This window comes from Rhinoraja longicauda, chromosome 11 (genome assembly GCF_053455715.1).
Source record: "Rhinoraja longicauda isolate Sanriku21f chromosome 11, sRhiLon1.1, whole genome shotgun sequence".
NCBI lineage: Eukaryota > Metazoa > Chordata > Chondrichthyes > Rajiformes > Arhynchobatidae > Rhinoraja > Rhinoraja longicauda.
In genome coordinates, this window is record NC_135963.1 from 14,265,222 (window position 1) to 14,280,069 (window position 14,848).

General features: G+C 41.2%; 1 protein-coding gene across 4 annotated transcripts in view; it reads left to right on the forward strand.

Annotated features, from left to right (window-relative positions):
* The window catches only part of LOC144598311 (glycogen debranching enzyme-like), an 80,389-nt gene that overhangs the window by 39,005 nt on the left and 26,536 nt on the right, over positions 1-14,848 (forward strand). For all 4 annotated transcript variants that reach the window (XM_078408295.1, XM_078408292.1, XM_078408296.1 and 1 more), the window contains exons 15-23: positions 405-506; positions 4,558-4,713; positions 4,853-5,003; positions 6,532-6,656; positions 7,959-8,068; positions 8,408-8,542; positions 9,577-9,707; positions 12,730-12,866; positions 14,215-14,348. In XM_078408295.1, the coding sequence (XP_078264421.1) occupies positions 405-506; positions 4,558-4,713; positions 4,853-5,003; positions 6,532-6,656; positions 7,959-8,068; positions 8,408-8,542; positions 9,577-9,707; positions 12,730-12,866; positions 14,215-14,348 (1,181 nt within the window). The remainder of the gene's footprint in view (positions 1-404; positions 507-4,557; positions 4,714-4,852; positions 5,004-6,531; positions 6,657-7,958; positions 8,069-8,407; positions 8,543-9,576; positions 9,708-12,729; positions 12,867-14,214; positions 14,349-14,848) is intronic.

The following is a 14,848-nucleotide window of genomic DNA, read 5'->3' on the forward strand; positions in this document are numbered from 1 at the left end:
ACTGTGACCACGTACTATTAGGAAGATGATCCCGTCAGACTAACCTGTTTTTTGATTTCTTGCTGATTAATATAAAGAGGTATTTAATATTTAAAAAACAAATGTCCAATGGAACGATTATGTACTTTTTCCAGATGATGAGTCATTCCCACATGTTTCGCACTTAATGTACTAATGGAAATTACTAAGCATTATTAATTGAATTTTGGATCAAGCACTGTTCCAATATAGAACACATTAATAAGCTGCTTATAAACCAGGATGCTGCTTTTATTATTGGAGCATTTATTCACTGTCTTTGAACCATTAAATTGAGAATTAGTATACATTATTTGTGAATAATTTCCTCTTGAGTCTGGATGTCTGTTAATTTTGTTAATGCATAATCATGTTTGTTTTTACAGCGCCGTTCTGCTCACGATGCCCTTCCCAGTGCAACCATTGTTTCAATGGCTTGCTGTGCCTCAGGAAGTACAATGGGTTTTGATCATTTAGTTCCACATCAGGTTTGTTTGGAAAGATACAATTTTATGCTAAACATATTTGCTTTTTTAAACAAAATTCCTATATCCAGGCATGTGAAGTTTCCGCTTTTTTTAAATCCATTTTCCGCGCTTTTTGCATAGTTTCTGCGTTTTTCACTTTGCCAAATAAACGGAGAAATCGTATTGAAAAAAATAAAGAACCAATGTATAGACTTGTAATGAGGTTCCGCTAGAGGTCGCATGGGGTTTTGCGAAAAATCCCCCTCCCCCCACGCGCCCTGGAAGTCTCCCTGAAAATGTGGCACCTAGGCTGGGCAAGGCAGCCAATCTCGACCTCATCGGGACTTCCATGGCCAATTTGTCAATTCGGCCGCTAGAGGTTCCCCAAGAAATCCCCTCCACGCGCCCTGGAAGTCTCCCCGGAAATGTGGCACATAGGCTGGGCAAGGCAGCCAATCTCGACCTCATCGGGACTACCATGGCCGATCGGTGGGTTGAATTTGCAACCTGCGGCCGGGGCTCTGGAACTCCAGCCCAGCTGGAGCCAGCAAATCTATCCTCACGGCCGACTTCTTTGGCCTGCTGGATAAACCAGCATAGCTCTGGAACCAAGAGTGCCAGAAAATCAGTGGTGGAACTGTAACGAGTAAATAATAAATTTAAGTGAAGAAAGCGAATGGTATGTGCAGTGAAGAAAGCGAATGGTATGTGCAGTGAAGAAAGCGAATGGTATGTTAACATTCATAGCAAGAGGATTTGAGTATAGGAGCAGGGAGGTTCTGCTGCAGTTGTACAGGGCCTTGGTGAGACCGCACCTGGAGTATTGTGTACAGTTTTGGTCTCCTAATCTGAGGAAAGACATTCTAGCCTTAGAGGGAGTACAGAGAAGGTTCACCAGATTGATCCCTAGGATGGCAGGACTTTCATATGAAGAAAGACTGGATAGACTAGGCTTATACTCGCTGGAATTTAGAAGACTGAGGGGGGATCTTATTGAAACATATAAAATTCTTAAGGGGTTGGAGAGGCTAGATGCGGGAAGATTGTTCCCGATGTTGGGGAAGTCCAGAACCAGGGGTCACAGCTTAAGGATAAGGGGGAAGTCTTTTAGGACCGAGATGAGAAAACATTTCTTCACACAGAGAGTGGTGAGTCTGTGGAATTCTCTGCCACAGAAGGTAGTTGAGGCCAGTTCATTGGCTATATTTAAGAGGGAGTTAGATGTGGCCCTTGTGGCTAAAAGGATCAGGGGGTATGGAGAGAAGGCAGGTACAGGTTACTGAGCTGGATGATCAGCCATGATCATATTGAATGGCGGTGCAGGCTCAAAGGGCCCAATGGCCTACTCCTGCACCTAGATTCTATGTTTCTAAGTGCAAGATTATATAACTAAATTAATTAAGACAGGGTTAAAATATAAAACACAGCAGAAAAGCCACTTACCAACTTTTTGGGCTGATTATCAATTAATGTGCGAATTTACTTAAATGTTATTAGTGTACAGTGACATATTCACATTATTTTGTAATGTCTGTTTTTACTTTGAAATTTTTAGTGCATTTCAAAGTAAAAACAGACGTTACAAAATAATGTAGAGGCTTGAAACGTACGCCTCACGCAAGCGCTCGGCTCTTTTCCTCTTTTTTTGACCTCACTCACATGCTCGTATATCTTCCATTAATTGAAACCACTCACAAACAGATTGCTATGGTTAATCTAAAAGCAGGTCAGGCTGCAAGAGAAACAGAATTAACATTTTATTTGGATGTTTGACCTGAAAAGTTAACTCCTTTTTCACTTCTCACAGCTGTAGTCCGCTCCGACCTGTTCAGTATGTTCAACATTTTATGTTTTAACTTTAGATTTCCAGCATCTGCATTTTTGTTTTAGAAACATAGAAAAAAACATTTAAAAATAGGTGCAGGAGTAGGCCCTTCGAGCCAGCACCGCCGTTCAATATGATCATGGCTGATCATCTAAAATCAGTACCCCCCCGTTCCTGCTTTTCCCCCATATCCCTTGATTTCTTTAGCCCAAAGAGCATCCAACTCTTGAAAACATCCAGTGAATTGCCCTCCACTGCCTTCTGTGACAGAGAATTCCACAAATTCACAACTCTCTGGGTGAAAAAATGTTTCCTCATCTCAGTCCTAAATGACCTACCCCTTATTCTTAAATTGTGACTCCTGGTTCTGGACTCTCCCAACATCGGGAACATTTTTCCTGCATCTAGCCTGTCCAATCCTTTAAGAATTTTATATGTTTCTATAAGATCCCCTCTCATCCTTTGATTTCCATTTCCTGGTCTTGTAAGTCATTTACTTTTAATCTAAATTTTAAATTTATCTGCCTGTTCCTTACTCCACAATAAAATTTAATTTGCCTTGCCCTTTGGGGAACCTTTTCCATAAAGTGCTGGTTTTATATATTTCCTGTATTAAGGTTTCAGATCTAACCATTTGTTTCTTGAAGAATAAAAAATGCAATGTTGATTTTTCACGGCAGAGCAGACAATTTGTTTAGCCAGATTTGTTTAGGCTCTATCAGCTTATTGATTGGGTCATATAATTTATATTCAAATCTCCATCAGTCTGAAGAAGGGTCCCAAACCGAAACATCACCTATCCATGTTCTCCATGGATGCTGCCTGACCTGCCGAGTTACTCCAGCACTTTCATTTTTTTAAGCCAATGTTTGCAGTTCCTTGTTTCTTCAAATCTCACTACCCCTTGTGCCAAGACTTCACTTATCCATATTTATTCTGGATTATAAAAATAACACTAGGCTTCTGTTTTCTGCTGTTAAATGTTATTTTGTAATCTGCTTTCTGCTTGCCCTCCAGAAGTCTGAGAAACTGAGTTTGAGACCATCCTAGGACCTCTCCTTTCCCCTAACCAAGCAGAGTTGCCCAAACATTCTATCCAGCACCAGGCTTGAACTCCCATTTCATCTGCCATCTTTCCAATCCCATGTGTTTACTGTAGATGGGCACAAAGATGGCATGAACTGGTGGGTTGATGGGCCTGCTTCTATGCTTCCCATTCTATGTCTAGCTCCATCTCTCAGTTCATTGACTCTATAAGATCCGCCAGCTCTCTTAATCACGTACCGTTTCTTCCTGGCCCCGACGCCAACTGAGAATGTAAACTGTTATATCCCCTCTTACAATTTCTGCTATACTTCGGGCATCCCAGTTTCACCATCCCTTTCCTCATTACACTTCTTCAATAGGGTAGAGGTGAATCATACAGTGCACTAATTTATGGAGGCATTGTTATCAGGCTTTTGAATGTTCCTTCAATAAGCTAGTGTACTGTCCGATTCACCTCTACCCCATTGAGAACGTTGGACTTTGTCGATGGAACTGATGTGCTACAATGCTAACCATAACCTGCGCTCTGTATTTTCCCCTTTGCTCTCTCTATTTATTGTACTTGAGTTTGACTTGACTGTATCTTAGCATAATACATCTGATCTGTTTGGATAACATGCAAAGCAAAGCTTTTCACTGTACCTTGGTATGCGTGACAATAATAAACCTGAACCTAAATAAGCCAATTAACCTTATAAAGTTGTAATATTAAATTGGGGCACTCAAAATATAATGCGCATCTTAGACAGATTTTAGACGGATGAGGGGGACCTCTGAAACTTACCAAATAGTGAAAGGCCTGGATAGAGTGGATGTGGAGAAGATGTTTCACTAGTGGGAGAGTCTAGGATTAGAGGTCATAGCCTCAGAATAAAAGAACATTCCTTTAGGAAGGAGATGAGGAATTTCTTTAGTCAGTGGGTGGTGAATCTGTGGAATACTTTGCCACAGAACGCTGTGGAGGCCAAGTCAATGGATATTTTTAAGGCAGATATTGATAGATTGTTGATTAGTATGGGGTATCAGGGATTATGGGGAGAAGGCAGGAGAATGGGGTTAAGAGGGGAAGATAGATCAGCCATGATTGAATGACAGAGTAGACATGGTGGGCCGTAATGGCCTAATTTTGCTCCTATCACTTATGAACTTTTGCTTTCCTATACTGAAGTGTGTCTGTTTTCTACATTTATATGTAAATAGATATCTGTGGTGAAGGAAGAAAGGCTATATCCGAAATATAATCCTGATGCACTTCCAGATTCTACAGGGGAGCTCAGTGAAAGGAGTGGGATCATTGCAGGAAAACGAGCAATCAACTTACTTCATCGTGAGCTTGGAGCCGAGTCCTTCAGTCAGGTGTGGAAAAGTATAATAATTTGTTACTTCAATTTAGCAATACTGATCTAACCTTGAATGTGCCTTGAATGAATTGGAAAAAAAACTGTTGCTTCAGGGTTATAAGATCTCTCTTCAAATGCCGTTGTATGTATTTTAGGTGTATGTGGATCAAGTTGATGAAGACATTGTGGCAGTAACACGCCATTCTCCAAATATACATCGCTCAGTCGTGGCAGTGTCACGTACTGCATTTAGAGACCCAACAAATTCCCACTACAAGTCTGAACTACCTACAATGTGCATCCCAGGTAGTGCTTCTACTTTTTTTTATAAAGACAAGTATCTTTAATGTTATACATGACTGCACAGGGTGGCACAGTGGTGAGTGGTAGAGTTGCTGCCTTACAGCACTAGAGAACCCGGACTTAATCGTGACTACAGGTGCTGTCTGTACAAAATTCATACATTCTCCCTGTGACGTGATCATGAGATCTGGAATCCTCATTTGGCTGATTGATCTCAAAGCCCCATTGCAGCATCTAGAGAATTCCAGCACAAAATAAATATGGAAAATAAAATAAAGAAAATAGCACTGTGAGGTTTGTGTAGGAAGAAACTGGTTTACACCGAAGATAGACACAAGATGCTGGAGTAACTCAATGGGACAGAAAGCATCTCTTTCCTTCTCTCTAGAAATGCTGCCTGTCCCACTGAGTTACTCCAGCATTTTGTGGCTCGTAATGTGAGGTTATCAATGTTAAATGAGAAGACTATGTATTCTTTCTATTTTGGAACTGGGATCCAAAATGTCTCATTTGTAAAAAAGGGAACTTACTTGGATCATCGAGCAAGAATGGCAAGACTTGTGACCCATTCAGCTAGTGGCATCTCTTGACTATCAGCTTGGTATATTTACCAAGGTCATCTTAAAATTCTGTGGAATTTGAATAAATATTGGCAGTGAAATATTTTGTAAAGACAAAACATTTTATAAAATTACACCAAAACTGGTTGTGTAAGTGGAGTAAGGAAAGATATCTGAGTTTACAAAATAATCTGGATCAGTGAGAAGATGGGCCAAGGAATGACCCAGAGAATTTAAGTCTGACAAATGTAAAGTGCTGCACTTTGGAATGTCAAATCAGAGCAGGACTTGTACAGTAAATGATAGAGCCCTGGATAGATCTCTCAGGTACAGAGATCTGAGAGTACAGGTGTATGATTCCCTGAAAGTGGTGAGTCGGGTGGGCAGTGTGGTGAAGAAGGCAATTAGTGCGCTTACCTTCGTTGAGAAGGGTAGTGAATAAAAGTTGGAACATCATGACGCAGCTGTACAAGTCTTAGGTGAGACTACACTTAGAGTATTATGTACATGAATTGGGCAGTTGGGGCAAGGTGGCTGTTGCTTTTCCAGTGATAGTGTTCCAAAACTCTGTAGTAACCTGAACACGTAGTAGGTAGAAACAACAAACTGCTGATGCTAGTTTACCAAGGAAAGCCGCACAAAATGCTGGGGTGACTCAGCGGGCAAGGCAGCATCCTGGCGAACATGGATAGGTGACATTTCGGGTTGGTACTCTTCTTCAGAACTTGTTATCTTAATCCTCACAATGTCTTGCATTGCTTCACTGGCAATGAAGTATCTCTGAATTTAATTTTCTGATGTACGAAAGAAAGACAAAGCTTAACTTTCATGCGGCAATGACTTCTAAATAACAATGAGGTAAATTATGTAAAATTGTACTTTTGAACATGATGTGGAGTGTGCTGCTTGTTCTCCTTATTTCTCATACCATTTTGACAATGTACTAAGAATACCATTCATCGTTAATACAGGTAAAATCGAAGAGATTGTGTTGGAGGCTACGACTGTGCTGCGGGAAGCTGCTGAGTACAAAAAAGATGAGCATTTTATTAATGGATTGCCACAATATACAGTGGATATCAGAGAACATTTGCAGGTGAAGAGAACACATTTTTCATACAGTGTTGGTGCAGGAGTTATTGGACTGGAGGTCATGAGATCTATAATCCTTATTTGGTGACTTCAAAGCTCTGATGACTTTCAAAGCTCTGATGTACCATCTGGACAATTCTGGTACTAATCAAATAAAATTATGAAAATAGTGACCATGAGGTTTTCAGGTTGTTGTAAAATAAAATGTAGAAACGAAGAACTGCCAAAGCTGGTTTGTACCAAAAATAGACACAAAGTGCTGGAGTAACTCAGCGAGTCAGGCAGCATTTGTGGCTGGCCCATGATTGGTCTTTTCTCACCTCCAGCTCTTCACCTCCCCCCCCACTTTCAGTCTGAAGAAGTGGTCCCGACCAAAAAACGTCACCTAGCATTTTTCTCCAGAGATGCTGCCTGATCAGCCGTTACTCCAGCAATTTGTGTCTATATCATTAAAAACACATTTGATTCACTGGCGTGTTTCTGGGAAAGACTTTATCTTGTACGTCTAGTTGTAATTATGGACTCAACCGCCTGTTTAACTCTCAACCTTTACTGTACTTGTGAACAAAGCCATTGAAGCTTGGTTGCTTTCTGTTTAAAGCAACCGATTGCTTATTTTTCCTTGATTATATATTCCATATTTAATGTTGCCAATTGAATTGTTTACATTTATTTGATTTCTAAAAAATTTTTTTAATGACTTTGTGAGCATCCTAAACATAAGTCCTCGTATTTCACTTGGGTAGTTTACAACCAGCGGTATATAGGTTGAATTCTCAAATTTTGGGTAACTTCTACATTACCACCCCCCCCACCTCCCTCCGCCACTAACCAGTTCCACAGTTTGCAATGATGTTTACCTCTTGGAATCATACCATCCCAAGCCAAAAATTGGCCTATCACCCTGCCCGGGTGATTACCAGCCCTGAATTGTCCTGGTTTCTTCTTGCTTCCAGTTCTTCCAGCTCGCACAATCAGTCCGAAGAAGAGTCCCAACCCAAAGTGTCTCCTATCCATTTTCTCCAGAGATGTTGCTTGACCCACTGAGTTGCTCCAGCATTTAGTGTCTATCATCAAGATGGAATTGTATTGAAGCCTTGGAGTGGCATCCCAAGCGTCTGCTCCAGTTGGAGCCCAATGCACCATGTAGGACGTCCTTCTGATCTGGAGGGTTTGATTCTCCATCCTTTTTGATCTTGATGAAGTCCAGCTGGGTCGGGCTCCTGGACAGCAGATCAGGTCCTGTCCAGGAAAATTTACTGACAAAATAAACACTTATCGAGCCAATTCTCTGTTCATTTTCCAGTTAGACGAGAGCAGAATTGTCAAAGCACAAGTAACTTCTAAAGAACGGAGTGACTATGTCCATGAAATTACCTTTGAAAATTTTCCTCCTGGGAGCATCATTATCTTCCGGTAAGTAAACCTGTACATCTGGGGCGGCATAGCACCAAAGACCCGGGTTCGATCCTGACCACGGGTGCTGTGTCTGTACAGTTTGTATGTTCTCCCTGTGACTGCGTGGGTTTTTTTTCCGGGTGCTCCAGTTTCCACTGTTAATTGTCCCTAGTGTGCAGAATAGAAGTAGTGCACCGGTGATCATTGGTTGGCACTGACTCGGTGGGCCTAAAAGCCTGTTTCCTCACTCGATCTCAAAGCCTGAGTGAACAAAAGCGAGCTGCTAATGTAATTCATTTATTAAATTTGCATTATGATATTTTCATTAAAATTATTTAATAATCACTCTCTTTGCAGGGTGAGCCTAGATCCAGAGGCCCAGCAAGCAGTTGGAATCCTCCGTTACCATCTCAGCCAGTTTAATCCGTTTTACAAAGCTGGAAGCATTACCGACAACAAACCTCCACCAGCACTGACTCACTCATTTATGTCGTGAGTATCTTTTTTTTTTTTTGTGGAATGGGAATGTAGATCTAGATTAATAAATGTTTTATGAAAGAACATAGAACAGTATGGCACAAGGACAGGCCCTTTGGCCCACAATGTCCATGCCGAACATGACGCCAAGACCATCACTTATCTAGCAAAGGCACAAAATGCTGGAGTATCTCGGCGGTCAGGCAGCATCCTGGAGGACATGGATAGGTGGCATTTTGAGCCGGGATTCTTCTTATCATATCATATCATATATATACGTCCGGAAACAGGCCTTTTCGGCCCTCCAAGTCCGTGCCGCCCAATGATCCCCGTACATTAACACTATCCTACACCCACTAGGGACAATTTCCGACCAAGAGGTGGGAACAGGTCCCTATACTTACTTCCTCGGTCTTTATTCAGGGACCATCAACAGTTCTTCCAGGTGAGACATGTGCAACTCCTCCAACCTCATTTAATACATCTGATGAGGCCTCCTGTACATCAGTGAGACCAAGCGTAGGCTTGGGGACCATTTCACCGACAAATACACTTGGTCTGTCAAGGTCTACTTGATCTCCCATTTGCCGGTTGATAACCATTTTAACTCCCATTCCCGTCCTGACCTTTCTGTCCTAGGCCGCTTCCATTGTGAGAGTGAGGCCTCACACAAGCTGGAGGAACAGCACCTCATATTCTTCTTGGGTAGTTTACAACCCAATAGTATCTACATTGAGGGAGGTAGCCTTTACAACCCCCCCCCCCCCCCTCTCCCCACATGCAAGTTATAAATTGTCCCCAGTGTGTAACATAGTGCTTGTGTACAGGGTGATCACTAGCCAGCTCTGACTCTGGCCCGAAGTGCCTGCTTTCAAGCTGCATCACTAAACTAAACTTTTGATGTTACATGGTAATTGCTACTGACAATACTGAATGTCTGTGGTACAAAACGCATCTTCGTATTCACATGTGAATGGTAATTCTTTTTTGAAGTCTCAATACTCGCCTGTAAATTGCAATGTTTTGCATGCTCTGTTTTTAATCTGCAGAGCTACTACCAACCTTTCGTTGTCTGACCTTAACATGTTGCTATATCGATGTGATTTTGAGGAACAGGAAGATAGCGCGGGCTGCTTCGATATTTCAAATTTTGGATCTCTGAAGTATGCGGGTTTGCAAGGTACGCAAATTGATTTACATTTGATGCAGGTATTTTAACCGAATCAAATTAATGGCACAATAAATGTTGCTATTTTGATTTTGATTAAATTGTATTTTTTGTGTTTTATAGATTTTGTTTTGATCAGCAGCGGTACAACGATAAATTAATGATGTTGGGAGGAAAGGACACAAAGCGCTAGAGTAACTCATCGGCTCAGGAACATGGGCATTGTCACCTATACATGTTCGCCAGAGATGCTGCCTGACCCGCTGAGTTACTCCAGTACTTTGTGTCCTTTCTTGTAAGCCAGCATCTGCAGTTCTTTGTTTCTTCTCTCTAATTATTTTGAGAATTAGATAACAGTATTTGTATTTTAGGACCGAGCTATCTGCTGTGTACCCGTTGGGTCCAAACCTCTCCTGCATTGGTCTAGCACCCTCCCCTCCCATCCCCTTTGCCCCGCCCCCCCCCCCCCACTCACCCACTGCATCCCCCTCAACCCCACTTACCTCCCCTCGCCCACTCCATCCCCCCTGAACCCCCCCCCCCTTGTCCTCCCCTCCCCCGCGGTTCGTCTCTTCATTGGGGGTGGGAACCTCCACCTCCCTCCCTCCGGTCCCGCCTTTTCTGCCCCCGCCACTCTCCCACCACTCATTGGCCACCGCTCCATCACTCGTGTGGGTCCCCTCCCCCTCCTTCCGGTCCCGCCTCTTCCGCTCTCCTCACCACCCACCCCTCATTGGCTGTCAATTGGGCAGGTCCCGCGCCGCCCCCTTCCGTGCTTCCAACTGCGCACGCATCATTAAAGTTTAAAATGTCAATAACTTTTGAAATATAACAACAATTTGAATGAAACGTGCTACGGCACACCACAGGCCAATGGTGAGTAAAGTGGGCCTAAAATTGTTGCGCTATCATGTACCGTTTTGGCTGTATTTCGGGAACAAACATACATACAAGATGAGAGTTTTAGTGATATAATTCATATATATATATAAATAATAATACAACGAAATATACATTAATGTTTACATTGCCAAATTATAAACACCAGCTGAAAGGGAACTAAATTTGAAGACATCTGATTACTGGGGAAGAGGACATGTGTTGTCACATCCTGGTTAAAACCACACTCTGGAAGTGGACCAACCCAGGGCAACTGGTCATATTGGGTTGAGTGACATCAACCAGGCAGAGCTTAGAGGTTGTAATTGATTTTTCTGGAATTGTTGAAAATGAAGGTGTCTTTTTTCTCCTGACTGCCATCCTACTATCAATTTTGAAAGCAGATGAAGTTGTAGGCTGATGCATTTCACCACTCATTTAGCCCACTGACTTCACCTTTCAGGCTTGCACTGAAAAATAATCATTTGGTGAGATAGTAAAGGATGCACAACAACTATCTCTCAATTAAGTGGTTTGTGTTTATAATTGACAGAAGAAAGAAAATGCTATTATGGTGTAATATCTGTTGGACACACTGGATGGCACTAGTGAAGAGACTATTCTTTACGAATCAAATCCCAATGACATTTTATCACTCCCGATGGTCAAGGCAATAGACAATAGGTGCAGGAGTAGGCCATTCCTGCACCTATTGTCTATTGCCTTGACCATCGGGAGTGATAAAATGTCATTGGGATTTGATTCATAAAGAATAGTCTTTACGAAGGCAACATAATCTCGGAGAGTCAGTTTACTCTGATGTAGATTTATAGTTAATCTTGTTCAACAAATGTGGAACATAGAACCATACAACACAGGAACAGGCCCTTTGACCCATTGTGCCAAACATTATGTCAAATTAAACTAATTTCTTCTGCCTGAGCATAATCCATATCCCTCCCATCCCTTCAAATCCGTGTGCTTATCTAAAAGCCTCTTAAATACTGCCATCGTATCTGCTTCCACCGCCATTCCTGACAGCACATTCCAGGCATCTACACTTCTCTGTGGGTAAAGAAAAATAACTTGCCCTGCACTATTTCATTCCAGCTTTGTTCAACCTTATAGCTAATACCTGCTAATCCCAGCACCATCCTGGCAAACCTCTCCTGCGCCCTCTCCAAAGGCCCTTCTTGTCAAGGCTGACATGGGCTGCACCCAATACTCCAAATGTGGAAGAACCAAAGCAATATGACTTCCTGACTCTTATGCTGAATACCCTGACCAAAGATGGCAAGCCTTCTCTGCGACTCATTTTTCTACCTTCAGGGAGCTATGGACTTGGACTCCAAGATCCCTCTGTACATCAATGGTGTTGAGTCCTGCCATTATATTTTTCCTTTACATTTGACCTCCCATTTGACTTTCCTTTATATTTGCTCTATCCCCAGTTACTCTCTTATTTTTTAACGTATGTAAAAGTAAAATTGCCTTGGAATTCTCTTTCATCCAATTTTCCAATGGCATTTCATGGCCCCTTCTACCCCTCCTAATTCCCTCCTGAAAGTGATCTTCAGACATCCGATGATATAATCTGGAGCAGAAAACAAACTGAAAGAGGAGCTAAGTGAGTCAGCGAGCAATTGTGAAGGCATAAGTGTAGATGACACTTTGACTTGAGACCCTCCACTGGGATTCATGTTAAACATTGACTATGCCTCTGCCTCCAAAGACACTGCCTGTCCTGTTGCATTCCTCCTCCATATCTTGCATCTCCTCTAGCTTTTGAGGTGCCTTTCTCATTCCAACGTACATTATAATTGAAGGTCATCCAACATAATAGAAGCTCCTGCATTATTGCAGTAAGGTGGTGTCGTCATTTAAAATTACATTATTAAACATAATGAGATTACTTCTGAAAAGTTGCCTGTCCCGCTGAGTTTCTCCAGCTTTTTGTGCCTATCTTCGGTTTAAACAACATCTGCAGTTCATTCCTACGCATTCCTCCAGTAGTTTGTTTTTTTGCCCACGATTTAAAATCCGAGTCATCTTTTCGGTTTGAACAATCAGTGTCTAATAGATTTTCTGATTGGAGTAACTAATGGTCTTTTGTATTCCTCAATCAATCTAATTGAGACGGGTGTTCTTTTACTAGGGTTCCTGTCAGTACTTGCAGATATTAGACCCAAGAATGACCTGGGACATCCTTTGTGTGAAAATTTGAGAGCTGGAGACTGGATGATGGACTTCATATCCAACCGTTTAATTACACGTGGGGGCGCTCTTGAAGTGGTATGAGCTGGTGTTGCTTTGCATGCTTATGTTGTCATAAGGATGCAACCTAAGAATAGAAGCACACGAGGACCATTTTGCTCTCTGTGCCTGCTTTGCCACTCAGTAAGATAATGAGTGGTCTTTCACCTCTTTCTCTGACCTTGACTGCATGTCATTGGTACCATTAAACAATCCTCCGACTCAGATGACAGCATTCTCGGTTTAAAGCCGTTACTTTACCCTTCAAACTTTTTTTTCAAAGCTTATTTTTTAGTTTTCTAGTCTCTCCTCCTAAAACTATCCACCTCACCATCCACTCACACCGTTGACTAAGTTTTGTAGGAAGGAACTGCAGATGCTGGTTTATACCACGGGTTGAAAGGATGCTTTTCTCCAGAGATGCCGTCTGACCCGCTGAGTTAGTCCAGCATTTTGTGTCCATTGACTAAGTTTTGGGACATTTTATAATATCTTCTCTAGCTTTTGAGGTGCCTTTCTCCTTTTAAAGTACATAATAAATGGAGGTTCTTCCAACATAATAGAAGCTCCTGCATTATCGTAGTAAGGTGGTGTCATTTATAATAACATTATTAAACATAATGAGATTTCTTCTGAAAAGTTTATATTTTCCCTGAAGGCCTGACCCTGATTTAACATTCAGAAATACGGCAGACGAATTCAGTCTCGACTTAATGCAGAAAGTCGACTGAAGTTTGATAGGTACCGTGTCAGCTTTAAACTGAGAATGTTGTCATCTGAGTCAGAGGATTGCGAATCCTATTTCGGAAACTAGATCATAATCTAAACTCTCACTTTAGTACAGTAAAGATAAATCGCTGAAGATTTGGATGTGGCATTTATAGGAGGAGGCTTTCAACTGTGGCTACTGAGGCTCAAATGTTAAAAATAAAAAGCTATTCCCCTAGTTTGCTGCATTATTGCCATATCCTGGCCATTATTTATCCTTCAAACAAAATCACAGAATAAAAGGTTGTGCTTTTTCCGTGTCATTTACTGTTTGTAGAAACAGAATTTTGTGTAACTTAACAAACATATTTCCTATATAACAGTTTGTTTACTTTAAAATTGGTGTATTAAACTTAGATATCCTGCATGTTAGAACACATTTGTCTTTGAAACGTGACTTAAAACTTTAAATCATAGCAATTTTACAATCAGAATTAGAAACCTGAATCCATTTTTTTAAATTTCAGATTTGACAAAATTATAGTGATTTTTTTTTAACACTGATTCTGTTTTGATGGTTTGTAGCCTGTATTATTTTAGGAGAATTAGTTAATTTTGACTGTATATATCTGCTGTTAATCTATTACCCTACAATGAGATTATCTTTTTTTTTTACCAGATTGGAAAATGGTTTGAAGCAATTTTTTCTTTCGTCAAAATGCTTCCCCGCTACCTTATTCCATGCTACTTTGACGCTATCCTTATAGGAGCTTACTCTGTTATCATGGAGATAACTTGGGGCCGAATGTCAAGGTAAGTCTTGTTCAAAAATTGAACAAAAATATATACGTAAACAAATAAAAGTAATGCTGGTATGGAAGTATTACAATATTTTACATCAAAAGAGAACATGTGAAAGTAACCCAGGTAATTGTTCACAATCGCTCTACTGGATTTAATAATGCTTGAAAATGCAGAATTTGATAATAATCTGATAGTGGGAACGACAAGAGCATGATTGATTGAATTTAATATCAGGTTTCAGAGAGAGGGGAGAGGAGTCACAAATCAAGGTGTGAAATTTATCTTAGTTTAAGGGGACTTTAGAATATGGATTAGACTGGTGACGACTAAATCCAGATAAGGACCAAATGGGAGAGATTAAAGACTCATGGAGAGAGGGTGTTTCACCTCATTTTCTTCTCTTCACTTACTTTAACATCACGTAGCCAAGTAGTGTTGTCAGAACATCACATGATCAATACTCTGGGAATCCAGCATGCCAGATATTTTGTGTAGAAAGCAACTGCAGA